This window comes from Dreissena polymorpha, chromosome 4, assembly GCF_020536995.1.
Source record: "Dreissena polymorpha isolate Duluth1 chromosome 4, UMN_Dpol_1.0, whole genome shotgun sequence".
NCBI lineage: Eukaryota > Metazoa > Mollusca > Bivalvia > Myida > Dreissenidae > Dreissena > Dreissena polymorpha.
Window position 1 is genome coordinate 1,233,607 of NC_068358.1, and position 27,738 is coordinate 1,261,344.

General features: G+C 37.2%; 1 protein-coding gene across 4 annotated transcripts in view; it reads right to left on the minus strand.

Annotated features, from left to right (window-relative positions):
• Positions 1-27,507, minus strand: part of LOC127876195 (ubiquitin carboxyl-terminal hydrolase 3-like) — a 36,117-nt gene extending 8,610 nt beyond the window's left edge. For all 4 annotated transcript variants that reach the window (XR_008047717.1, XR_008047719.1, XR_008047718.1 and 1 more), the window contains exons 1-11: positions 27,208-27,507; positions 23,652-23,712; positions 16,912-17,079; positions 15,753-15,929; positions 12,830-12,946; positions 9,565-9,678; positions 8,695-8,813; positions 8,255-8,371; positions 7,457-7,549; positions 6,676-6,794; positions 5,997-6,113 (exon numbers count right to left, since the gene is read on the minus strand). Coding sequence is in view for 1 of the 4 variants with exons in the window: in XM_052421241.1 (XP_052277201.1) it covers positions 5,997-6,113; positions 6,676-6,794; positions 7,457-7,549; positions 8,255-8,371; positions 8,695-8,813; positions 9,565-9,678; positions 12,830-12,946; positions 15,753-15,929; positions 16,912-17,079; positions 23,652-23,712; positions 27,208-27,298 (1,293 nt within the window). In the remaining 3 variants the exon portion in view is untranslated. The remainder of the gene's footprint in view (positions 1-5,996; positions 6,114-6,675; positions 6,795-7,456; positions 7,550-8,254; positions 8,372-8,694; positions 8,814-9,564; positions 9,679-12,829; positions 12,947-15,752; positions 15,930-16,911; positions 17,080-23,651; positions 23,713-27,207) is intronic.
• Positions 27,508-27,738: the final 231 nt, after the last annotated feature.

Consider the following 27,738-nt stretch of genomic DNA (forward strand, 5'->3'; position numbering starts at 1 on the left):
GGTGGGACTTACCGATAACAGGTAAGTATTTAATAATTAAAATGAATTTTATTTAAAAAATTTGTTTTAATGTCATAAATACTGACCTGTTATCGTATGCTGATTTTGCAGCTGCGGTGGGAAGGTTCGTATATATTTTCCCAACACAGTAGAACCCATAAACAGGGTTATCAGCTAATGATATCAAGTAATCTTCGTTAAAACGGTATTAATTATGACTTCTCGGACAGAGTAATATGTCTATGTCGTAAAGAAGACACTACCGTTAGTGAAACCACAACAAGCCCAAACGTATACAAATTGTATTGTTGGCACTTCAGAAAACGAAGATAAAAAGATGACAAGGTGGTCGGATTCCTCCAGTAAACAGCTTAGAGCACGTCAAAAAGTGGGGTGTGATTAATATATGCCCACAAAACAGACAGAGCTCTTAATTCATGCGGTCAGATCCTAAAAAGGAATGAATCCTTAGATAGGATAAGATTAACTTTCCTTAGTCGAGGTCTAACCCCGAGAAATAGAAGCCGCAGACACATCTCCCCCCCCTTTTTTGGGGAAATGAAGAGTGTCTTTGAGAACCTCGAATGGACTTCTGACTAACACTGCTGAGATAGAACTTCAAAGCCCTGATTGCCCAAAGAAGTTTATCCTCATCTTCATGACTACCAGTTTAAGAAAACTTGGAAACTTGAAGGAAGGTAGAAGCCATATAGAGGACTTGATATTAAGCAAGGAATCCTGGCTGACACAACAAAGTGAAAACGACAATAGATCCAACTGGAATTGGTCGTATTCAACAGAAAAAGCATGAATTTCACTTCTCCGTATGGTAAAAGCCATAATAAGAAGGAAAACCGTCTTAAAATTATATTGGAACTGTTAATAAGCCTGATGAAAAAAGGTTCATAGGGAGCTCATTAAGCATCCCAACATGTTACACAAGTCAAAACCGCTTAAGAAGGTAAAGGAACGAAAAACATAGTGTTGACGTTCCATAGTTTGGATCAGTTCCAAAGTAGGTAAGACAGCAGAGAGTTGCGATGACTTACACAAAACAAGGTAAACGAAAGCATAATCTCTATCCTTTGATGAAGAAAAGAACAAATTTCTTATCATCAAGAAAAAGATGAGAAAAACCTCTATGTATCTAGCAGAGTGATTAAGGTAATAACTATGCTCTCAATTACCCAGTAAAAAATGAATTTCCATAGAACCTTTATACAGTTCTGATGGAATTATCCTTGCACAAGTAACAAGGATTGAAACTCTAACAGAAAAACGTTCTTCTGTAGAGATAACTAAAAGTTATTAATGGCCAGACATGAAGTGGCACATGTTTGGATCAGTAAAAATATGTCTCAGTGAGATATGATATTTGACCTGTAAAGAAGTTTCCTGAAAATAATTGTACAGGAGACTTAAAAGGTCGTAGAACCATAATCCCATGGTTCATTAAGTATATTTCATGAAATTATGGCAAAAACTCAGTTATTGCAAAAACTCACCAAGAAGGCAAGATATTCCAGTTTATGTCAATGGACGAATGTATAACAATCGCACACCCTGCTGGATCGATTTCTGTGAACTGCATTGTTGACGTTGTTCAGCATACCGGTATACACTGCGATATACGATCGCATAATGCTAATAACTAGCGTTTGATGATAAACAACATTCTTTGATATACTATGTACACCATGCAACTCGTCTGCAACTTCACTGCCGCGCATGCACAATTACATTATTGAACCCAACGGAAAAATAATTCGAAAGAAAGAACTGCAGGACAAAACGTCCAACAGGGCGTTGAGACGAACTGGTATGAGAAAGACGATAGAGAAAATTTGTTGTTCTTGCAAAGAACGAATAAGTTCCTGATTTCCAGTTACAAGGAGTGATAATATGATCACCTCCGTGTCTGTAAGTAAACCACGACCGATGTGTGATAGTTGAAACCATCACAAAGGAATCGTGAAAATGTGTTGTAAATGAAAAACAGCTAAAAAGAATTTTCGCTTTTCAAAATGTAGATGTGCAGGTGATATTCGTTAGGATACCACATAATTGAGAAAATCAAGATACGTTGTTCTATGTGATCGTCCATAACCGTATCTGCTCACATCTGTATAAGATGTAAGGAAGGTTGTGGTAGAATAAACTATATTCTTGCCAAGATAATCTTCTAGTCTAGACACCACTGAATAGTGGTAAATAATGACAAAAAGATGGAAATCTGTGTCATTAAATAATCCCGAGATTAATACAATTATCTTAAAAATAAAGCTGAAACGGACGTAAGAAAAGACGTCTCAGCAGAAGGACCGGTGACCGGACCGGTAAATACCGACCGGTGACCGGAACCATTTGTCAAGGATGGGTGGGCAAAGAAACCACGGCAAGCCGAACTTTCCCACTCCAAACACACTTGAAAATTGGTAGAATAGGACAGTGTCACTTATAAGTTTATGACCTATCTACAGAATATAGCCTCTTCTTGAACCAATAACAGGCGCCTTTAAAATCCTGGATAATACAGGTCGCGAAGTCATCGATTTGCGAAGTACGGAAATATGATTGATAGTGGTACCTCCGGAATCGGAGGTGTGATGGCAGAAAAAGGTGAAAACCCTAGGGGTAACCTTAAGCGGGTCCACGCTTGCCGGTAGAATGCATGGAATTCTTAAATTCTGACTTGATTAATCCATTTACTTCAAGACTTCTAACCGGGACGAATTCCGAAAGGAATACGACCAGTTATAGGAAGACGGCCTGTTATGGCCAGAAGTGTAATAGAAGAATAACTTTAAGATGAGGTCCCTCCAGATCCTAGGATCTAAGATCTGAGTTCAATAGGTCCTAAGCCATCTACAAGACTGTAGCCGCTATGCGGTCAATCTGATAGGCAATCCTATGTATCAGAACTCTTGTTGATTCCAGTAGCTTGAAAATATGCACTGCCGTAGGAGCAATAGAAAAGCAGAAGTCGATACAAATGTCGTCTTGCTAATCCTGCTAGCGTCATTAATGTGTCCCAACTGTTCCGTGACACTGACTGCAAAGTCTGTAGCCGACAGGTAAAGGCGGTTAAAACAATTCATCCTTCGGGTCTCGAACATAAAGTAATAGAGGTCAAATAGTAATGTTCGATTTCAATGCTAGTCTCCGAGCCCACTTCAGCCGATCTATCTGCGAGACCAGTAGTCTGCATGTAGCCGGTTGAGATAGAAGTACAAATAACAGATATAGCATGATTTGGTAACCGTCGCCAGTAGAACATCAGTATTGAAAAACACAAAAAGTCATGTAGATTGTTGAATCCATAAAATATAGTATTCAATACAATCATAGCCAGGGGTATACAACTATGTAATGTAGACGATACCCGTGATACTAAAAATTGACCGATGAAAACACAGTGGAATACCGGTAATTGGTAAGTGGTGACCGAACAGGACCGGTCAATGTAGCCCGGTGAACGGACCAGTCATAATATGACCGGTGACGTTACCAGTTAAAGACCGAAAAATGGTGGAATCCATATGGTCGGTTATCAATGTCAAGCACTGCTCGGAAAAGAAGATCATGCCAAAAAATCCAATCCGATGGCGATGAGACATCACTTATTCTGACCGGTGATCAGTGATATGACCGATGAATGGTGACCGATGTCCGGTGATCGGGACCGGTATAATATAACTGCGTCAGAATGAAAATATCTGGTGCAGAAGAATGACCATCCACGAAGTCATCTGATAATGTTAACCGGAAAACAACGGTAGATTATCAGTATTAATAGGCATAAGTGTCCTTGTAGTCGTAGTGGAGAAAAGAACAGCTTATCCCGAAGCCTGAATGTTAAACGAACTAGTGTCCGTATACAACTACGGCTCGGTGACTGCAACATGTGTGGATGCCATAAGAAGAACCATCACACGTGGAATGGAGACATGATATTCCTAAAGGAATAAAATGGAGAACGTCGATATGACCAGTAGGTTCATTAACGCCTACGTGAGAAGTGGCGACATCCATATAACTTCGATGCCGAAATATTGTTCGGCTACGCTGGAAATATTGTCTTCTACAATATTGTCTCCGTGAGCATTGACATGATCGCTTACGAGCGTATCAACGCCGAGAACTGCTCAATGAAGGAGAGGTATGTTCGATAACTATCCAGTGGTGCTCAATGCAGTCCGCTGATGTCTACGTGAAGGTTGACGACGTCCTCGTTTCCTGCGATGTCGAGATCTGGATCGGCCGAGATGTGGATCGGCTGCGATGAGACAGAGATCTTCTAGAATAACGTCTACGTGAGTGACGACGTGATCGCTTACGAGAGCCGCGACGATGAGAACTGCTCCACGAAGAAGAGCGTGTCCGATGTCTAATCCTTGATGTAGACGATGTATTCAACGAAGAATAGGAGAATAATTCAATGAAGAAGACCGAGTTCTTCTTCTTGACCGGTGACTGGTGTTATCGGTGGCAGGCCTAACTGATGACTGTTGACCGGTGACCGGAGCGGTGATCAATGACCGGACCGGTGACCGGACCGGACCGTTGACATGACCGGACCGGTGACATGACCGAACCGGTGACATGACCGGTGACCGGACCGGACCGGTGACATGACCGGTGACCGGACCGGTGACATGACCGGTGACCGGTGATCAATGACCGGACCGGTGACCGGTGACATGACCGGTGACATGACCAGTGACCGGACCGATGACATGACCGGTGACCGGACCGGTGATCAATGACCGGACCGGACCGGTAACATGACCGGACCGGTGACATGACCGGTGACCGGACCGGACCGGTGACATGACCGGACCGGTGACATGACCGGTGACCGGACCGGCCGGTCAGACGTCGATCAATGGTCCGTGATCAACGTCCCCGGTGACGTACCGGTCATATCATGACCAGTGTTGTCACCGGATAATGACCGTATGGCGGATGCCAAATGGTCCGGCATTGGTCGATGTCCTTGACCAATGCCATCGGGCAAAGACCGGCTGAGGGGTGTCGCCATATGGTCTGATGTTGACCGACTGTCTAAGAGACTTAGCATAGTACGGTCGCGATCGTGCCCGATACCCGGTGACTGATACTGCAACTATCATCCATGATCTGCGAAGTCACCGGGTATTTATCCACTCTTGTTTCTGCGACCATCATGTAGTCGAATATATGAAAAACAAGAGCAAAGCATATTCAACCATAAACTGGTCACAGACCAGATTATCATACGGCACATAAAATCATTATTTGACCATAATGAAAATTATAATAATACTGCCGTAGATCATAAATTAAACAAAAGTTTAATTCAAAACAGATGAAAAATAAAATGACGATCAATTAGATTGTCATAAGGAACGTTAAAATCATTATTGCACACAATGGCAAATGATAAACAATCTGTCAATAGAAGAACACGCTTTGCACGATCTCGTAACACATTAGAAGAACATGCTTTGCACGTTCTAGCAATGTATTAGAAGAGCACGTTTTGCACGTGGTCGTTCGCGCCTGAAAACACCCAGCATGGTAGAAATAAACCATTGTTCGATAAAAACAAGCATGGCTTACCTTTTACAAATGAAACAAAATCCATTAAATCCACACAAATTAATCCGAATGAGAAATAAAAAGATAAATAACACAATTTATCTATTCAAAACCCCAATCAACCAAGTGAAAAACAATATTTTAATTCAGAGCCGTAAAAGACACGTATACACCAGGTTGATCCGGAAAGAATATTGAGGGTTGGTTACCTATTTTTGGCTAGGTTGCATTGCACTATGTTTAACCTGGCCTGTATTACGGTATTGAGGTGGCGGATTCCCAGTTAAAATTCCGGATGAGTTATTTCCCCTTGGAAAGTATAAGCATACGATAACAGGTCAGTATTTATGACATTAAAATAAGCGATTGACTTAACAGCAATAGCATCAGTTTTACTAAAACTGCCTTCTTTTTACCATGTCAAGAATGTATTTGTTCATGTCTAGATTGTTGAGCGGGAAGTCTATATACGTCTCTAGCTTTTGGCGAAACGATGTAGCCCACTTGAACCTCTTTAAATGAAGGCATAAAACCTGAAATGAATGCAGGGAAGCGTTTAAACCTGAAATGAATGAGGGCTTCTTGCAACACTAAACAGGCATAAGACCTGAAGTGAATGAGAGCTATATGCATAACAAATATTTTTTGTGCTCACATGTCAAATAAGTAACAATGTGCAAATGAAAGTCGATATACTTATACACATATGTGATTATTTTGAATTAAGTGAAACAACATATTAACTACAGGTCTCAAAACTTTAACTTTGTCTCTCATGACTTAATCTACAGCTCTCATCTGTCAAATGACAGAGGCATGGAGGTCATGGCTTAGTTCAAGGGAACATAACTCAAGATTAAGTGGATCACTGCATCTAAACATTGGGACTTTTGGCACATCTACACTTCATAGTGTACTTCTAATATCAAATGAATTATTTGAGCATTTCATTCCTTAACCTTTTATTGGACACACTAACACACAAATGGTCCAACTGAGAGAGTGACCCCTATATACCAACTCCCTGAACGAATAAAGCTAATTTCATTTTAGTACTCAGATCAGAGTCCCGCAACTACAGATTCTGGTACGTACGTTGGGTAATCGTCGTATCCAGAACTTCTTGGTAGAGCGCTGCTTCTTCTTGCAGCCAGTGCACATGTACAGCTCTGTCTCTTCTAGCTCCTCTACCTCCGTAAAGTGGGCCAGACACTCTATGGGAGAAATATAGACTAGGTCTGAGAAAACTGGGCTTAATGCATGTGCTTAAGTGTCGAAGGAAGACTCGAAAATTCAGTTTAAAGTGTTGTCCACAATTATCTTAAGCGGACTGCACAAGCTAATCTAGGACAACACTTTACGCACATGCATTCGAGATTGAGGTTCAATACTGACAGGGCTAAAACTCTTGAATACCATTATCTGAAGGAAGTAGTAATCTTGAAAGTTGTCTGCATAAGTTTTCTTAGATAATTACTAGCTTGAATGATGACTGCTTTTGCAGTTTGAGTTATGTAAGGTTGCTGTCAAATTGTTGTTTGGCCATGTTGCTGATACCACACAATAGTTTGGTCTGGAATCTGAAATAAGGGACACATGAATTTTGTAATATAGCCACACTAAGGGAAAACAGGGCTTAATGCATGTGTGTAAAGTGTCATCCCAGGTTAGTGTGTGCAGTCTGCACAGGCTACCTAAGGGCAACAATTTCTGCCTAGACTTGAGTTTAGCTTAGAAGAGACTTTCTTTAAACGAAAAATACCATAAAAGCGGAAAGTGTCAACCCTTATCTGGGACGACACTTAATACACATGCATTAAGCCCTGTTTTTGCAGAGTAAGGCTCAACGGTAATTGCAATGCTGGGTTGGGTATACCTGCTAGATGACAGATGGGTTGATCTACATTCTCTTTGCCCTTTGTGGCCTTCACACTTTGATGGTACTGTACAGGTATATCCAGAGACAGGTCTACAATAAAAGAAACAGACTTATGAGTTGTACAAAAGATGAACATATGTTAAAGTATGCAAATATCCAAAACCACAGGCAAGCATAGATAGGACACATACTTCAACTCAAAATAAAGATTAGATCTAAAGAGATTTGTCAAAATTTTTATAAATATTTCTTCACTTTATCAGCTATGTTCAAGGGCTAATAACTCTGGCATGTTACGATAATTTGGCATGGAAATAGTGCTTTGTACATCTACACTTCATTGTGTTTACATAGATTGGAATTTTGAAATAAAAAGCTTGAGAAATATTGAAGTAATTCGCTCCAAAAACTGATAACATTTCAATTGAACTGACCTGATCAACTTGTTGACTGAAAAAGGGATTTGAATATATAACCCCTCTCATATTTCATTTGCGGGGAGTTTTTTTTTCAGTTAACCATTCTAAGACAAATGGGTTTTTAAAAGTCTGATTGAAAATACTAGCATTTTCTCCAACAATTTCTCGTAAATTATCAAGTCAATATATCAATATGACTGATATAAATCACTGTGTTGATTAATGGATGTTACATTCAACACATGGTACAAGTTTTGATGCGTTAGTTTTTGCTGCTGAACTGGAAATAAATCCTGTATCAACAACTGAAAGGATTTTCAACATTAGACATAGTCATGCCATGTAATAGCATCAATAGTCCTTAATGTATTAATACCTAAGAATGGATCATGTTTCTTTGACTCCATGCCACAGATGAGGCAGTTCACCTCGCTCTGTAGAAGCCCTCCAAATATCGCTGTCACTATGGTGCTGTTACCCTTTGGACCCGGAACTGTAATGTAACATCATACAAAACATTAACAAGTTATTAACAAATGTAAATTTTTGTGTAAACTGCATGAGCCTTCATATTAGTTTTGAGATTTTTAATGCACTTTAAAACATCACATTTATTTTAAAGACATTACAAGTAAAAGCTTTGGCTCTTAGAGATATCAAAATAACAAAAAGTCTCTTAGTTCAAACTTCTAGTTAAGCATAGATGGTTCTCTTGGACACTATTATGATGCCAAAATTTGTAGACAAACTTGTTTTGTTGCTATATGTACTTAATAAAAATTATTTTGGCAATAAAGAGCACTGCTTTATTTTTACCTATGAAAGGACTGTTACTGTTTGACGAGAAGGTAAATGGCAGCAAGGCCAACAACTCTGTGTGGAGCCTGTCCAATAAATACCGCATGAACTCGTGGGCGTCTTGCTGTTGATAACCCCTACGCAATGGAAAATTTGTTAACATATTTTAATATTTTTGTTAGAAATCTTCATTACACAATTTTCATAGTTAACATTTGACAAAATTTACTTCATAACACAAACATAAATTATCAGTTAACATAAAGTTTCACCTTACAATGAATGCTTATAAGCCTTTTTACCTTAAAACAGACTTAAAATATAGGTACCCCACAAGTCCTTACCAAAACCTGGGCACAATTTTCTATATAACATTTAATATACAGGTACCTACTCACATCTTACCAAAACCTGTAGCCAAGTTTCTTTATAACATTTACAATACAGATACCCCGAAAATGATTATTAAACCTGTACACAAGTTTTTATATAACATTTAGAATACGCATACCCACTAACAGTGTATCAAAACCTGGCCACAAGTTTTTATATTACATTTAAAATACAGGCACCCAACAATTTCTTACCAAAACACAAGTTTCTTTACAATATTTAGAATACAGGTACCCACTTTAAGCTTACCAAAACCTGGGCACATGTTTCTATATATAATTTAAAATACAGGTATCCAGTAATAGCTTACCAAGAACTGTGCCAAAGGTTATTTATAACATTTAAAATACAGGTACCGACTTACAGCTTACCAAAATCTGGGCAAACGTTTCTATATAACATTTTAAAATACAGGTACCAACTAACAGTTTACCTAAGCCTTGGGGCAAGTTTCTTTATAACATTCAAAAATAAAAGTACCTACTAACAGCTTACCGAAACCTGGGCACAAGTTTCCATATCACATGTAGAAGGGATTCTGGAGAAATGGCTGCCTTTCCTCCTTCCCACAATGCTATCAATGTCTTCCTTAGCTCCTCTACTAACAATCTGAAACATTCAGTTTTGCATTTGTAGCCGCACTCTGGGACAATCGGCTTTAATGCCTGTGCGTAAAGTGTCGTCCCAGATTAGCCTGTGCAGTCTTGATAGGCTAATCAGGGACTACACTTAGCCTGTGCAGTCTTGATAGGCTAATCAGGAACTACACTTAGCCTGTGCAGTCTTGATAGGCTAATCAGGAACTACACTTAGCCTGTGCAGTCTTGATAGGCTAATCAGGGACTACACTTAGCCTGTGCAGTCTTGATAGGCTAATCAGGGACTACATTTAGCCTGTGCAGTCTTGATAGGCTAATCAGGGACTACACTTAGCCTGTGCAGTTTTGATAGGCTAATCAGGGACTACACTTAGCCTGTGCAGTCTTGATAGACTAATCAGGGACTACACTTAGCCTGTGCAGTCTTGATAGGCTAATCAGGGACTACACTTAGCCTGTGCAGTCTTGATAGGCTAATCAGGGACTACACTTAGCCTGTGCAGTCTTGATAGGCTAATCAGGGACTACACTTAGCCTGTGCAGTCTTGATAGGCTAATCAGGGACTACACTTAGCCTGTGCAGTCTTGATAGGCTAATCAGGGACTACACTTAGCCTGTGCAGTCTTGATAGGCTAATCAGGGACTACACTTAGCCTGTGCAGTCTTGATAGGCTAATCAGGGACTACACTTAGCCTGTGCAGTCTTGATAGGCTAATCAGGGACTACACTTAGCCTGTGCAGTCTTGATAGGCTAATCAGGGACTACACTTTCCACTTCAACTGATTTTTTGTTATGAAGAGACTTCCTTTAAAAAAAAAAATACATATAAGGGGAAAGCCTCATTAGCCCGTGGAGACTGTAAATGGAAACCACTTTACGCACATGGATTTAGCCAAGTTTACCCAGAGCATGACTCAATAATAAATTGTGTCGTGTTCTGACAAAACTGGGCTTAATTCATGTGCGTAAATTGTCGTTTCAGATTAGCCTGTGCAATCCACACAGGCTAATCAGGGACAACACTTTCCGCTGTAATGGTATTTTTAGTTTCAAGGAAGTCCCTCCTTACCGAAAATCAAGTTTAGGCGGAAAGTGTCGTCCCTGATTAGCCTGTGCGGACTGCACAGGCTAATCTGGGACGACACTTTACGCACATGTATTATGCCCAGTTTTATCAGAACACGACACAATTGAAAAGTATATACAGCAATATCAGACGATTGTTTTACTTAAGAAATTAACTGACAACTTTAGAAATTGTAAACATTTTGCAGAAAAAATAGATTTGAGTATAGTAATACACATGAAGTTCTAAATGCATCTTTCAATACAATTTCAGATAGTATACTATGTTAAAAGGTTGCTTCCAATTCCAATAAAAAAAAATTGGTAATTATAACATAAAGAAGCACAACCCTGGACAATGGTCAATAAACTATATTTAGCCTGCCTCTGTTGCAAACAGTGCCTATTAAAGCAGTGACCGAATAAACAAGTTGATATCCCGCAGTAGATCATGTGACCGTGATCTACTGTCAGTACGTATTTCTACGAGGCGATAAACATTTATGATTTTATAGTAATTGACCTTTGAAATGAATTGAGACGCATCATGAATGTTATCGTATATATTACATATCATCCTATATTGTTTCTTCTTTACAATGTATAACAGAACTAGCTTTCCGTATTTTTATTTTCATTCACTTTATTACGCAATTTATGATGCATCTTGTATGACGTCATAACTCTAACGAAACATACTAGTCTAAGCAAGACTCTCTGTATTTAAGGGACAACAATTTGAATGTGGTTGTTTTTTTAACAGTAAAACATTCAATATTTTTAAAGCATTGAACTAATCCAAAACTTACTTCGGATTGTTTGTTTGTCAGGAATAATTATTAACCTCGATCGGAATAACATATCTCGGTCCAACAGGATTACGATTGCGTAAATCGAGTTTTGGGTCAAAATGGTAAGCATTCAATAATAACACTACAAACACGAGCACAGCATAACGGGTGCCACTCTCGGCTGCGGGTGCAGTTTTGAATAAATGAAAGCTTGTCAGATTTTATTTTTTTGAGAGGTCACAGTGACCTTGACCTTTGACCTAATGACCGAAAAATGGGTGTGGCATGTAGAACTCATCAAGGTGCAGCTACGTATGAAGTTTATAAGTTGTAGGTTTAAGCACATTGATTTTAGAGCCAATTTTCAAAACCTTTACAAAATGTTAAGGTTTTAGCACGACGCGGACGGCGTACGACGAGCTGGCTATGACAATACCTCGGGTTATCTCCAAAAACAGCCAAGCTAAAAAATAATGTGGTTTAAAATAAATTTTGATAAAGGGATGGAAGAACAGACAATGTAAGTGTATATCGTTGCAACTGTATTTTTATCAGCATTGGATTAAAGTTGTCATTAAGGTAAGCATGTCGTTTATACCAAATTGAGTTTTTTATGACTCCTGTCAAAGCTTAAATACTGTCATCAATGTAATCTAAAGCACAGTTCCAGCTGCAATCAATATTTTAATTATCCAAATAATAATATAATATGTGAAATTACAATTATTTTCGATACTTTTGTTGATTTTTGGCTCAATTTTATTTATAACCGTTGACTTAGACGGATTGTGCCTGCCATTTTGTTCAATTGAATGTTCAAATAAAATCAAGTTTTTGCATTTTTTTCTCTCAATGTTTAACAATAAAAGTTTCACATTCTAGATTCGCTTTTTATGTTTTCTAATAATTTCAATAGGAAAGTATTAAAATAAAGCGTTTCATGTTGAACTTTTTTTCAGGACACAATCGGTAGTTATTGAGGAATGTTGTGTACATGCAGGAGGCCCGACCAGAATAATTATTTTGTTATGTCATTTAATCTTTTGTCTTTAATAAAATGTGTTAGTCGCATTATTTCAAATGAAGCAAAATAAATCGAATACATGGTTGGTGCGGAGATGGATAAAAATGATCCAGTGAGGCCAGAAAAAGAAAATAGGGATTGCTAAAGCTGACCCTATTTTTTTTCTTAGGTTCACCGGATAAACTTTCTCCATCTCGGCACCAACCATGTTTCTCTATATTATAATCACTGACAGTTGTAGTTCTAAAGAAATATATAACTATATCACTATAACATACATATCTTTGTCTTCTCCGTTTCTGGACTGTTTTCGAGTGATGACCTTTCGTATCTTGTTGTTCTTATCTTCAAGTGACGGCAACTGCTTTATGTAACCACAAAAATGTTGAATGTTGCTGAAATAGAAATAAAAGTAACTTTTTCACTAACCCGAGGTTGGTGTTACCTTATAAAGAATGCTTTGACAGCAATTTAAATTTGATGGTACATTATTGTTAGACTGAAATATACATCATAGAAAGATGCATTTTGGAATGCAGGGCTTTTTTTCCTTCTTTGAGACTGGCCATGGACGGACATTTTGACACGGACATTCACAATTCACTGACACGGACAATTCAATCTAATACGGCCGCGAATTTTTACAAAAAACAGACATTTTGTGCTCAAAACAGTCAAAATCGGACATTTCACAATTTAAAATTAAGTTTCGTTAAACCGTTTTTCATTTCGATTTCGCAATTTTTGTTTACTAATCGTTTAAATGACGTCGTTGTTTCAATCAATTACAAACGTGCATCGATTAAAATTTTGAAACCGGTGCATATTAGTTTAGGCGCGGCCGATCAACCTCACCATTATCCAAACAAAATAACGTCGCGCAACTGCGGAACTATGTAAAAAAGATATAAAAAACACACCAAATAATCCAGATTTATTGAAATTCAGGATAACCATAAAAAAGCCGAAGCTTCTACAGAAGGGTACAGTACGGCCAACGCGGCACAAACATAATCCGCGGCTACGCCACAGCCAGATTATTAGTACGCGGCGGCCGAATCGTGTGTTCACGCGGCGTATCGTCATGGCACTCGGCATCGATCCGCCGAGTCTGTATTAAACTAAAAATTTTAAAAAGATTTTTTATTTCATGATGCGCATCGACTCGGCATCATGTCGCGGATCGTGGCATGCCTCGGCGGACAGATGCGAAGTTTCGCGGCGAAATGCGACTTGCCGCCGCATACTGACGCGGCTTCAATGACTGACCCGGCATCGACTCGTTTCGCCTTGCCGCCGCGGATAGCGAAATACGTTTGTTCCGCTTTGGCTGTACTGTAAGTGTTTTTACAATGCACAATTAAAACGGACATGGATTAAAATATGAGGAAAGTAATCTGATTTTTTTATGCAAATGAAAGCATTGGTAACCGAGGCGAGAGCAAACCTTGTAATTCTATATCTTATCCGTTTGCAATTATTGTAAATATTGGTTCAAATGAAGTATAACTGTGATCCATTCACATGAACATGTTTAACAGCTTCAGTATTATAATGTTCTGGGAACGATATATTTCAATTAAGATGCCAACTATTTCTGAAATCTAAAGTAGTTCTTTCACTCGTTGTACTATATTTCGGATGTGTTCAAATTCGGACATCTATAGAAAGTGATATTTATGTGTTAATTTGTTGTTGATAGTTTGTAAAAATATGTTTTGTGTTATTTCAGACAACAAGAACAAATGGTTGCAATTATCATGTGCCTTTTAGTCAACAAATAGATGTGAAAAATGTTTATTTAATTGGACCTGGAAATCAACCACCACAGATAACAGAAATTTTTTTAACAGGTGTTGTTTTAGAATTTGTAAAATTTGATAATTTGATTTATAACATGTCCAAATGACCAAATGTAACTGTTTAACAATTTGAATTAAGATGCTTTATGTTCTAATTTTTTATTCTTTTTTCCGTTCAGATGATGTACATTTGTGTGATTCTAGGTTTCAATAAATAATTCTGATACATTTATGCAGGATACTGTTACATTATTGTTAATGTTATTACATTATGTTGGTTATCTGGTTGATTAAATGAAAAAAAGTTATTTCTATAAAAATAAAGCTTATTAAGACTTATGAAGGTACTTGTTGTTATTTATGTATTAATAAACATACTTCTAAAAGTAATAAAAAATACAGTCAATGCCATCATTCATTAATGTAGTAAGGTTCTTTTAATGATTGTTCTTATTAATAAAGTCGGAATAACCGGCTGTTTTCACACCGCAATAAAGTTGCACAACTTTTTTGGGGCCAGTGAAACCCCTGAATATACTATTCATACAAGGATGATATCATTTTATTACATTATTTAAGGACATTTTCATAATATCTAAGTGTTAAACATGCTTTTACTTTACTTATGCATTGATTTCTGAGTTTCACAATTTGTACAAGTTCGCGACTCGCATTTCACAATTTTCAGTAGTTCGCGACTCATTTTTTCACGATTTTGAAAAGTTCGCGACTCATTTTTTCACAAAATGAGGGGGCCAGGGCCGCTTCACAAACTCAGGAAAAAAAGCCCTGGAATGAACAGCATGTTTCCGTCAACTGAGCATATAGCAAGGAGTTTAAAATTCTTGTTTTATATTTAAATTTTTCACTTCTAACTAGTGATGCATAAAATTGTGTGTCTGTAATACCTAAATGGTACTTGATTTTATTTGGTCATCATGGAAAGCAAAATGAAAATAAGCTGCGATCTGAAAAATGTTGACATTCAACTTTATACTGTTATATATACAGGGGTGCCAATTGGCCAAAATCTAAAATCCTGAAAATAGGCCTACCGTTTTGGGGCCAGAGCAAAAAGGGGTTAATAATTCATGTGACTTTGTTTACTATTGTACATACAATGTAACTTTGTAAACAATATGTCAAAGTAAAATAATTTGTGTTTAAGATGACATTTTGTGACAATAATCTTAAAATTTCAAAAAAAATCCTCTGATTTATATCAATATCAAAATTGGTCCTTAAGGGCCAAAATCCTGATTTCAGGCATAATCCTGAACTTTGACGCCTCTGATATATTATGAAATTTCAATTACCATTTCAATAGTTGTTATTAATGAGATTAAGTACTTATTCATCTATCATGCGGTAAATTATGAAGTGGCAAATATACTGATACCTTAAAGACTGTAATACTGCACTCATGAAACATGTATTTCCAAGGTTTCTAAGCCCTGAAGATTTGGGACGAATCTTTTTAAGTTCTTTTCTTGGTTTCTTCGGATCATTTTCTGCTTCTGAGCTCGAAGATGACCGTCGTCTTATTGACGTCTTTTGTATTTGATGACACTGGGAACTAATACATATGAAAGAACATGTTATAAGGATTCCCATTTTTGTCCAAAATGAGAATAAACATTACCAGAAGTTCATGAATACATGTAGTACAGACAGGAGAATGGAAAATATAAAAAGCAGTTGAAATCTGATACACTTTAAAGTTTTGCGTTTTTTTTCACAGATTCTGCCAAGTTCAACAACTTTTAGTATGAACGTTTTCTGTACAAGTTTACTGACCCCCCCCCCCAACCACAAGATTCTCATGCCTGATAGTAAGAAAATGTAATAGGCATGTAGATATTTTCATGAAGAGGGCCATACTGGCATTGGTCAATAACCTGAGTTTTACAAGAACAATGGCTGTTAAAATATGGCACAAAAATAACCTCAAAATGCTACTTCATCACAAGGATATAGCTACATGTACAAGAAAGAAGAACAACTCACAGACTGGTTTGAGCAGATTCCAGTAGCAAAACACTTTGACAGCATTGACATTATTGAAGGCAAAAAAAACAAGAGCTGTCTCCATAGGATGACATATACCCCCAATAAACGCTTTGATAGAAATTATGAGCATTTTTCGAAACCTAAGCCCATTTTTTGAAACCTAAATGCGGACCCTAAGTTCAAGGTCAAGGTCAACAATTGTGTGCGTATGGAAAGGCCTTGTCCATATCCACATGCATACCAAATATGAATGTTACATCTGAAGGGACATAGAAACTATGAGCATTTTTTAAAACCTGAACGCAAAGTGTGACGGACAGACGGACCGACAGTGCGATCACTATAGGCCCTCCTTCGGGGGCATAAAAAGAGTTCCAAACAAGCAAACTCTTCTAAATTGACAATTGTTCATAAGACTGTTCTGCATCATTATCTTCATATAGCCCTTTATCTGTACATGTGTACAATTTCCTACTCCAATACCATGCATGTTGCCTTAGCATTGTCCAGACATTTGACCTCTGGTTAAAACAAAACTGCAAATATACCTTAGAGATTGAAGTTTTGTCCTGAGTGCATCACAATGTCCAGTGGGCGTGTCATTAATTACAAATTCATCACAGATGTAGCAGTAGACAGCATAATTCTTGGCATCCATGCAAACACAATGTTTGTCACAGGTCTCATGATGACGTAGTGCATGTCCCTTCTCATACCTGGTGGTTGACACAAAATGAAAAGAATGAAACATCTTCAAACAAATCATTATTTTTACTTCAACATATTGCGTTTTTTCTTTGTCTGTCTTTTTTATAAACAATATTTAACTATTTTAACATAATATTCAAATTCTGCACTACACAAGCACTTGAGCTTTCTCGACTAGCAGAAATTTGCAACAAGGGCTGTTTGTAAAACATGCATGCCCCCCATATGGGCTGTCCGTTGTAGTGGCAGCCATTGTGTGAATACGATTTTTGTCACTGTGACCTTGACCTTTGACCTAGTGACCTGAAAATCAATAGGGGTCATCTGCGGGTCACGATCAATGTACCTATGAAGTGTCATGATCCTAGGCAAAAGCATTCTTGAGTTATCATCTGAAAATCATTTTACTATTTCGGGTCACCGTGACCTTGACCTTGTGACCTCAAAATCAATAGGGGATATCTGCAAGTCATGATCAATCTACCTATGAAGTTTCATGATCCTAGGCGTATGCGTTCTTGAGTTATCATCCGAAAACCATTTTACTATTTCGGGTCAGCGTGACCTTGACCTTTGACCTAGTGACCTCATAATTAATAGGGGCTATCTGCGAGTCATGATCAATCTACCCATGAAGTTTCATGATCCTAGGCGTATGCGTTCTTGAGTTATCATCCGGAAACCATTTTACTATTTCGGGTCACCGTGACCTTGACCTTTGACCTAGTGACCTCAAAATCAATAGGGGTCATCTGCAAGTCATGATCAATCTACCCATGAAGTTTCATGATCCTAGGTGTATGCGTTCTTGAGTTATCATTCAAAAACCATTTTACTATTTCTGGTCACCATGACCTTGACCTTTGACCTAGTGACCTCAAAATCAATAGGGGTCATCTGCGAGTCATGATCAATGTACCTATGAAGTTTCATGATCCTAGGCCCAAGCGTTCTTGAGTTATCGTCTGACAACCACCTGGTGGACGGACAGACCAACCGACAGACCGACATGAGCAAAGCAATATACCCCCTCTTCTTCGAAGGGGGGCATAATAAATGTAACATGCAATAGACCTTGGTCATATTTCAGTTCCTTCTGCAAAAGGGCGATATTATGCACATGTGTTTTTTATTTACACTGTATGGCTATCCCTAGGGTTCCTCAGGCCTCACCCCACAGCAGAAAACCAAACAAAAACTGAGGAACTTTCAGTAAAAACTGAACAAGAGGGCCAAGATAGCCCTAGTTCGCTCACCTGAGGAGTCAGTTCATTTAATTTTCACCAAATGTCAAACTTGACCTAGATATTGTCCAGACAAACATCCTGGTCAAGTTTCATCATTATTGAACCAAAACTCTGGCGTATAGTGTTATTGTTTTTGTAAGATTTGACCTGGTTACCTATATTTTGAGTTGACCCCCCTTACCAAACATCAAACTTAAATGATTACAAAAATAAATATTATGACAAGATTCATAAAATCTGAAACAAAATTGTGACGTCTAAGAGTGTTTAGAAGGATTTTGTATAATATAATGAAAATTTGGACAATCTAAGGGCACTAATTATGGCATTAATTACGTGATTTTGCTCATTATCAAACTTAACCGATATCTTTCAGTAACTATGATAAACAAGAGGGCCATGATGGCCCTGAATCGCTCACCTGACTCATTAAGATCAGATGAAAACTATGACCTCTATTGTCTACACAATGTTTTTCTATGATTTGACCTAGTGACCTAGTTCCTGACTCTAGATGACCCAAATACAATCCCAATCCAGATTTCATCAAGATAAACATTCTGACCACAGTTCATAAATATTGGATGAAAACTGTGACCTCTATTGTCAACACAAGGTTTTTCTATTTATTTGACCTAGATTTTTACCCCAGATGACCCAAATACAATCCCACCCAGATTTCATCAAGAATTCTGACCAAATTTCATAAAGGTTGGATGAAAACTGATCTCTAATGTCTACACAAGGTTTTTCTATTATTTGACCTAGTGACCTAGTTTTGACCCCATATGACCCAAATAAAATCCCAACCCAGATTTCATCAAGATAAACATTCTGACCAAATTTCATAAAGATTGGATGAAAACTGTGACCTCTATTGTCTACAGAAGGTTGTTCTATTATTTGACCTAGTGACCTTGTTTTTGACCCCAGATGACCCAAATACAATCCCAAACCGGATTTCATCAAGATAAACATTTTGACCAAATTTCATCAAGATTGGATGCAAACTGTGACCTCTACTGTCTACACAAACAAATTGTTGACAGACGGACGCACGGACACACGCAGGCACGCACAACGGACGCCGGACATCACACGATCACATAAGCTCACCGTGTCACTTCATGACAGGTGACCTAAAAATATGTGTCGGAGATAAACATGAACAGTTGTGGTTAAAATCCCATAGAAACAAGGGCTGTTTGTAAAACATGCATGCCCCCCTATATGGGCTATAAGTTGTAGTAGCAGCCATTGTGTGAATACGTTTTTTGTCACTGTGAATGGTGGTGGTGGTGGTGGTGGTGTAGTAGTAGTAGTAGTAGTAGTAGTAGTAGTAGTAGTAGTAGTAGTAATAGTAGTAGTAGTAGTAGTAGTAGAAGTAGTAGTAGTAGTAGTAGAAGTAGTAGTAGTAGTAGTAGTAGTAGTAGTAGTAGTAGTAGTAGTAGTGGTAGTAGTAGTAGTAGTAGTAGTAGTAGTAGTAGTAGTGGTAAAAGTAGTAGTAGTAGTGGCAGTAGTAGTAGAAGTAGTTATAGTAGACGTGGTGGTGGTGGTGGTGGTGGTGGTGGTGGTAGTAGTAGTAGTACTAGTAGTAGTAGTAGAAGTAGTAGTAGTAGTAGTAGTAGTAGTAGTAGTAGTAGTAGTAGTAGTAGTAGTAGTAGTAGAAGTAGTAGTAGTAGTAGTAGTAGTAGAAGTAGTAGTAGTAGTAGTAGTAGTAGTAGTAGTAGTAGTAGTAGTAGTAGTAGTAGTAGCAGCAGTAGCAGTAGCAGAAGCAGTAGCAGCATTACAAGACCAACACTTAAGAATGATCAAATGGGAAAAGGTAACCTAGCACTGGCAGTAAATATGGGGCTCATTTACAGGTCAGATTTGGAATCTCTGCTGTAAAATGAGATTTTGAATGAATTAAAGGGAGGCAAATCTGTAATAAAAAGAACATGCATAAACCGTAGTTGTTTCCCTTGTTTGAACCATGCTAAATCCTTACAAGTTTGGAAAGAATTGGATGAAAAATTTGGACTTTATTGCATAAACACCATTTTCTCAATTCAAGGGGAGGTAATTCTGTACTTCATGGACCAATAATGCTCATTTTTTGTAGGGTTCGTGTCCTCATTGATATAAAGACACTGTGCAAATTTGGAAAGGATCGGACAAAAAATGTGGAAGATTTTTGAAAGTTTTCACAAAATAGGCAAAAACGAATAAACATGCAAAGTTCAACGAGCTCCTGCGGCCATGTTTTTTGACGAATCAAATTTCTTTGAACAACTTTTTCAGGGGAGCCCTCAAAGGTCATCCCTGTGAAATTTTTTGAAAATCTGATGAGCGGTTTCTGACAAGAAGATTTTTTAAGGTTTTTACCATATATGGTCATGGCGGCCATCTTGGTTATTTGATCAAATTTTTTTTAACAATTCTTTTGTCCCATGACCTAGGGATGCTCCACATGAAATTTAGTTGAAATTGGCTCAATGGTTTAGTAGAAGAAGATGTTTACAAATTGTTTACAGAAGGACGGACGGACGCCGAGTGATCACAATAGCTCACCCCGAGCTATTGCTCAGGTGAGCTAAAAATGCTTAAGAAATGTGAATGTTAGAGCGTTTACACACCAAATGGACGGCGGACAAAGACCAATCCTAAAACCTCACCTGAGCAATCAGGTGAGCTAAAGTGTTTAACCGATCTGAGCAATTGTCCAACTTGTCAGAGAAATCAATAAAACCAATGTATTGACTGAGTTTCACGATGATTAGGCAAAAAATGTGACTTCTATAGTGTTCGATCACAAGGTTTCTCTCTAGTCACATAAGGAAAACTGCCCCACCCCCTTGTGGCCATGTTTTTTTACCGATTGGGACCATTTGCAAACTCACCTGAGATATAAATAAAACCAATCTTTTAACCAAGTTTCATGATGATTGGGCAAATAATGCGACTTCTAGAGTGTTCACAAGCTTTTTTACTATATAAATATAAGAAAACTGCCCCCCCCCTTCCCTTTGCAGCCATGTTATTCAAATGACCGGAACCATTTTTGAACTCAACTCTCGTATCAAGGAAACAAATGTTCTAACCAAATTTCATGAAAATTGGGCCAAAAATGTGACTTATAGAGTGTTCACATGTTTGCACTATATACATATAGAGAAAAATGCCCCGCCCACTGGCAGCCATGTCTTTTCACCGATCTTGACCATTTTCGAACTCGTCCGAGATATCAATAAAACCAATGTATTGACCAACTTTCATGATGATTGGGCAAAAATTGTGACTTCTAGAGTGTTTACAAGGTTTCTCTATAGCAAAATAAGGAAAACTGCCCCGCCCACTGGCGGCCATGTTTTTCAACGGACCGGAATCACTGTTGAACTCAACCAACATATCAATAAGGCAAACATTTTGACCAAATTTCATGAAAATTGGGCCAAAAATGTGACTTATAGAGTGTTCACATGTTTTCACTATATACATATGGAGAAAAATGCCCCGCCCACTGGCAGCCATGTTTTTTCACCGATCTGGACCATTTTTCGAACTCGTCCGAGATATCAATAAAACCATTGTTTTGACCAATTTTCATGATGATTGGGCAAGAATTGTGACTTCTAGAGTGCTTACAAGGTTTCTCTATAGCCAAATAGGGAAAACTGCCACTATATACATATAGAGAAAAATGCCCCGCCCACAGGGAAAATTGTGACTTCTAGAGTGTTTACAAGGTTTCTCTATAGCCAAATAAGGAAAACTGCACAACCCACAGGCGGCCATGTTTTTCAATGGACCGGAACCACTTTTAAACTCAATCAAGTTATCATTAAGACAAACATTTTGACAAAGTTACATAAAGATTGAACACAAAATGTGACTTCTACAGTGTTTACAAGGTTTTTCTTTTTTTTGACCTAGTGACCTAGTCAACTCGGCCGAGATTTTATTGGGGCAAAGCTTCTGACCAAGATTCATGAAGATGTGACAAGAAATGCGGCCTCTAGAGTGTTTACAAGCAAATGTTAACGGACGGACGGACGTACGACGGAAAAAGACGGGTCAGAAAAGCTCACCTGAGCAATCACGTGAGCTAAAAAAAAGATTTTTTTTATATCACAATTTTACTTCAATTACATCTAACAAAGTATATAGTAACTTTTATTGATATGATTTTGCTGTTTAAAATAAATATATAAAGATTTATATTACCGTAATTACTCTAAGTTTTCAGACACCCCCTTTTTCTAGCCAAAATAATTATTTTTCGTGACTCATAATTTTCTGACAAGCTCGTTTACGTCTATCATTAATGACTCCAGGGTTTTTTTTCCACTTTTTGGGAAGATAGCCCATGGCTTTGGAATTGGGAATTTTATCGGCAATTTCATGAAATTGGGAAAATAAATTTATTAGCCTTTTTTCCACACGAAAAGTCCACTGATTAGGGAAATACTAATCTTCATAATCATTCAAATTAAAAGAAAAAAATAATATTTTACTTTGTTAGATGTAATTGAATTAAAATTGAGATAAAATACACATAAGACTTCTTTCTAAAAAAAAAAAAAAAAAAAAAATTTTTTTTTTTGCAATTGGGAATTTTTTGCCACATTTTGGGAAAAAAGTATACTTTTTGGGATTGGGAACATAGCCGAATTTCGGCTATAAAATCGGGCCAAAAAAAACCCTGGACTCTAAATTTTCAGACAGTATTTTTTACAGCGCTATTTTACCAGATTATGGCAATGTATTCGCTTATCTTGTGAAACTTGTGATCATGTATTCCATGGGGTTTTACAAACGGATTTAGGTCATAAAACCTGGCATGTGCATGCCTAAGGGCAATGGACCAGAACATTTGTGAAATTATTATTGGGTAAATAAGGTGAATAACAGTGTATACCAGTAGAAAACAATTGCTTCATCCAACAGCATTTTAAATGAAATCATTAAGGAAGCAGTATGTTTTATGTTTTTACTTTTTTGTTCTGTATCATTTCAGGCAAGAGTAAGCAAATCTGTGAAGTTATTTTTATAAGTAGAAACACTATTGTGCATTTGATTTATCGCTTTAATTTCCATATCATTACAATTTTTGGACATTAAATTATGTATCTAGATTTTAAGAGAATTTTTTTTTTTTTAAAGTCCGAAAACTTAAAGTAATTATGATAAATTACTTTTTCCCAAATCAGAAGAATTTCGGCAGGAAAACATACACACTTCCAAAATTGCATTTTCCCCAAAATAGCCAGGAAAAAACTGGCAAATCGGAATAGGTAAATTGTAGATAAATAGTAATACAAATGTATTTTGCTTGATATTAGTATTATTACCTTCCACAACCAATTAATCCACACATCATACATATCCAAGGACTTGCTTCTGTGGCACATTCTGTAAAACAAACAAAGTATTATCAACAAGAGGGCCATGATGGTCTATAAGCACTAACTTGAGTTCACAAACACCAACTGCTGGCATAAGAGTGGTAACCTTTTATTAAGATTTGGCTTGGAGACCAAGTTTGAGACGCATTATCACGCATCTTACCCAGAGTCAAACTTGGCATAGATCTTTTCAAGATAAAAATCTGACCAAGTCTCGCATTAAGCTTGAGTCACAAATATTGCCACTAGAGACTGAGTGTTTACAAGGTTTCTCTATTTCTTTTTTTATGTGCATGACCCAAATTCAAATACAGCATAGTCATTGCCAAATGAAAATCCTGGCTAAGTTTAATCAAGATTTAATCATAAATGTTGCCTATCTAGTGGTAACAAGGGATTCTAAGATTTAACCTCTTCACCTAGTTTTTCGACGCACATGACCTGAAAATAACTCCTAGAGATAGTCCAAATAACTCCTAGAGATAGTCCAAATAACTCCTAGACAGTCCAAATAACTCCTAGAGATAGTCCAAATAAACAGTCAGACCAAGTTTCATCAAGATTGGATGAAAAAATGTGGCCTCTAGAGAAGTAACAAGGTAAATATGGACAGATCCATCTTTAAATTGATACCAGACTTGCAAAATGTGATACATAGGAAAGGCAAGACAAATGGGCTGAAAGTTGGCAATTTTATATTGGAACCCTCTGGGAATCGGAATAAGTGTAATCCAACATTAAGAAAACGGTACTGGGCGTCAGATCCATTTTTGTAGAAAATCACTTTCGAGCTGTGAAATTTCATCTATTGCATTCTATATATCTTATTTTATGTGTTTTCTATGAATTCAAAGAAAAACATTGAAAAACATGAGATGTGTTTGTCAGAAACACAATGCCCCCTACTGCGCTGCCTTGCTTTATTTTTTTTTTACCATTTGGCAGGTACAGATAATTTTTACAAGGGAAGTAATATTTTTTAAAGGGATATATGTAATAAAAAATTACTTCCCTTGTAAAAATTATCTGTACCTGTCAAATGATTATAGAAATTATCTCCCTTTAAAGCTTGTTACTTTTCTTGGTGTGTTTTTTTTTACCTTTGACCTTGACGGATGACCTTTACCTTTCACCACTCAAAATGTGCAGCTCCATGAGATACACATGCATGCCAAATATCAAGTTGCTATCTTCAATATTGCAAAAGTAATGGCCAATGTTTAAGTTTTCGGACAGACAAATGGACAGACAGTTCAAATGTTATATGCCACCCTACTGGGGGCATATAAATAAGTACCGAAACCCAACTTTCCGCTTAGTGCACCTCCAATAGTTTAAGAAACATTTAACATATTTATCATAAAACTTATGTCCATTGCATGAAAACAAGCCTTAATGCAGGCTTCCTGAAAAGGCCGGTCTTGTCCGGCAAAATTCTTTACGGTCCGGCGAAGTTTCTAATATCGCCGGTCCTTGTGACAGGCCAAACAAAATATGACTAAATAAAGAAAAGTCTAATACTTGCCAAAAGATCGAAAACACCCATTATGATCACTCTTTTTGTGAATTTCGAGCCTTTTTGTCATTAAGAACACTAACGCGTCACTAGTTCTTAAAAGTGCACTCCCTTTGAAATGTTGTTTTTCGAAAAGGTCAATTTCATTGGTCCGACATATTACCATCTATCCAATTTCAAAGGTTATAACAAAAACTACACATGAAAATAAATGTAGTTGCTAAAGTTCTTCAATGGCAACACCAATCTTGCTATGTTATTTTGTTTGGAGTCTGCCTAGAATTTAAAAGCAGTGTTGTCCATCATACACTGTAATCACTAGAACACACACATGTTTCAGGGAGTTTTCAGCACTGTCTGCGCCTCCGGAAAACGGAGGCATTTCCAAAGCAAATGGACCCGATCCCAAACCGAAATTATAAAAAAAATCCCAATTTCCAAAAAGAAAGAAGACAGTGTCTTATGACTTGTGATCAAAAAGCAGAGAAAAATTATGCTGTAACTTGTGTGACTAACCAGTGTTTGTTTTTGTCAAAAATAATATCTGCTATAAGTTTCTGACTGTACAGTTCTTATCTCAGAGTGTAACTGTAACTGAAAAACAAAATTGCAGTACTTTAATAAACGTTGAACATGCCCAATAGTGCATGTGTTTACATGTATATAAAGAAAACAATGTTACAAATAAAAACCAATTTATTTGTCAAAACACTGACTTATTTAAGCATGATAAATTCACAATGTTTTCCCAAAATGAGCTGTTTCATCGAAGCAAAAATTCCCAAAATGGACAATTTAGTCGATAAAAATTCCCAATTTGGTCAGGGAAAAAATTGTGAATTTATCATGCTTAAATAATTCAGTGGTTTAACAAATAAATTTGTTTTTATTTGATATTTTATCTTCTTTATATAAACAGATGCAATATTGGGCATGTTCAACGTTTATTCAAGTACATGTACTGCAGTTTAGTTTTTCAGTTACAGTTACACTCTGAGATAAGAACTGAACAGTCAAAACGGTATAGCAGATATTTTTGACCAAAACAAACACTGGTTAGTCACACAAGTTATAAGACACTTCATTCTAAAAAAAAATAATTTTTTTTTGGAAATTGGGATTTTTTTTATAATTTCAGTTTGGGATCGGGTCCATTTGCTTTGGGAGTGCCTCCCTTTTCTGGAGGCGCAAACAGTGCTGAAAAACCCCTGGACAGGCACTTTGAGAACTTTTCAGGAAGCCTGTTAATGTGGTGTAAATCTTGTTGTGTAATATGATTTATAAGCAAATTTTAGCTAGCATTGCATACAGAATCCAAGAACAGAAAACGCAAACCAGATGGCTTATCATGTGTCATACAAATGTGAGTTTGGGCTATTTCTCAGTCTCGGATCAACCTTAATTTTTTTAAGCATAAAGAAAATAGATGAGTCATGATGTAGATGTGCTTTTTTCCTGAAAATTTTGAGTTTCCATTAAGGTTACATTCCACTAGATCATATTGTAACACTCCGTGGTCCATGGTTGAAAATGGTGCTTATTTCTTACGATTCTTTTCCCTTCTGATTGAAAAGCCATTAAGGCATCTCACCCATGCTTTTCGTAGTCATTGTACTATTTGTGTGTATGCAACATTTTGCTGCTCACTGCCAAGTCCACATTTTCGGAGGGTGCTAACTTATGGATACTTACTTATACTATAGAAATTGCGAGAAGATAAATTTTGATTGCAATTATTTGAATAAGACAGATAAATCTTTGAAATGATACCAAAATTGATAGTTAGGAAAAGCTAGCAAAAAGCTTTCAAAGTTGGCAATTTTATGATTGCCTAAATTGGAACCCTATGGGAATTGAAATTAGTGTAATTCAACCTATTACCAGCTATAAAACACAAGTGGCCTCCCTTGCCTTTTTTACGAAAACATTTTTCAAATAGGTATTCAAATATTTAATAAAGCAGATGTTTGATCACATAATACGTACCAGAACACTGCAATCTAAATGGAATGTCAGTTGTTTGCGCCTGAATTGGCGTTGAAACGCGGACCGATTCTTCCAAATGGGGGCACTCCATAGGGACTTTTTGGCATGTCAAAACGCCTTCCACCTCCTCGAATTCCTTGTATTACAAAATTGAACCAACGTTAACTCTTCTTAAATGTGTTCATGTTTGTGTTATGGATGTAACGAAATAAAATGAATTATGAACGCAATGTTTATATCCTTCGATTTTTACAAAGATTTGAGGTCACCAATATTCTTGCGCATTCAAATCTCTGTCTAAAATGAAAATAGAGATTCTCATATCCTTATATTACAATGACACTGTAATAAAGCAATTGTCCTGAATCTGAAACAACCATTAAATACACATTTTTTTCATTTTTTACATGTATTATTCTTTAAAAACCGATCCTTAATTCACGATAAATGAGGACTATTTTAGACGCGCAATTAAATAGGTTTTAAGGGCGCTGTCACAGTCTTTGTATAATATTGAATTTGTGGTAAGTT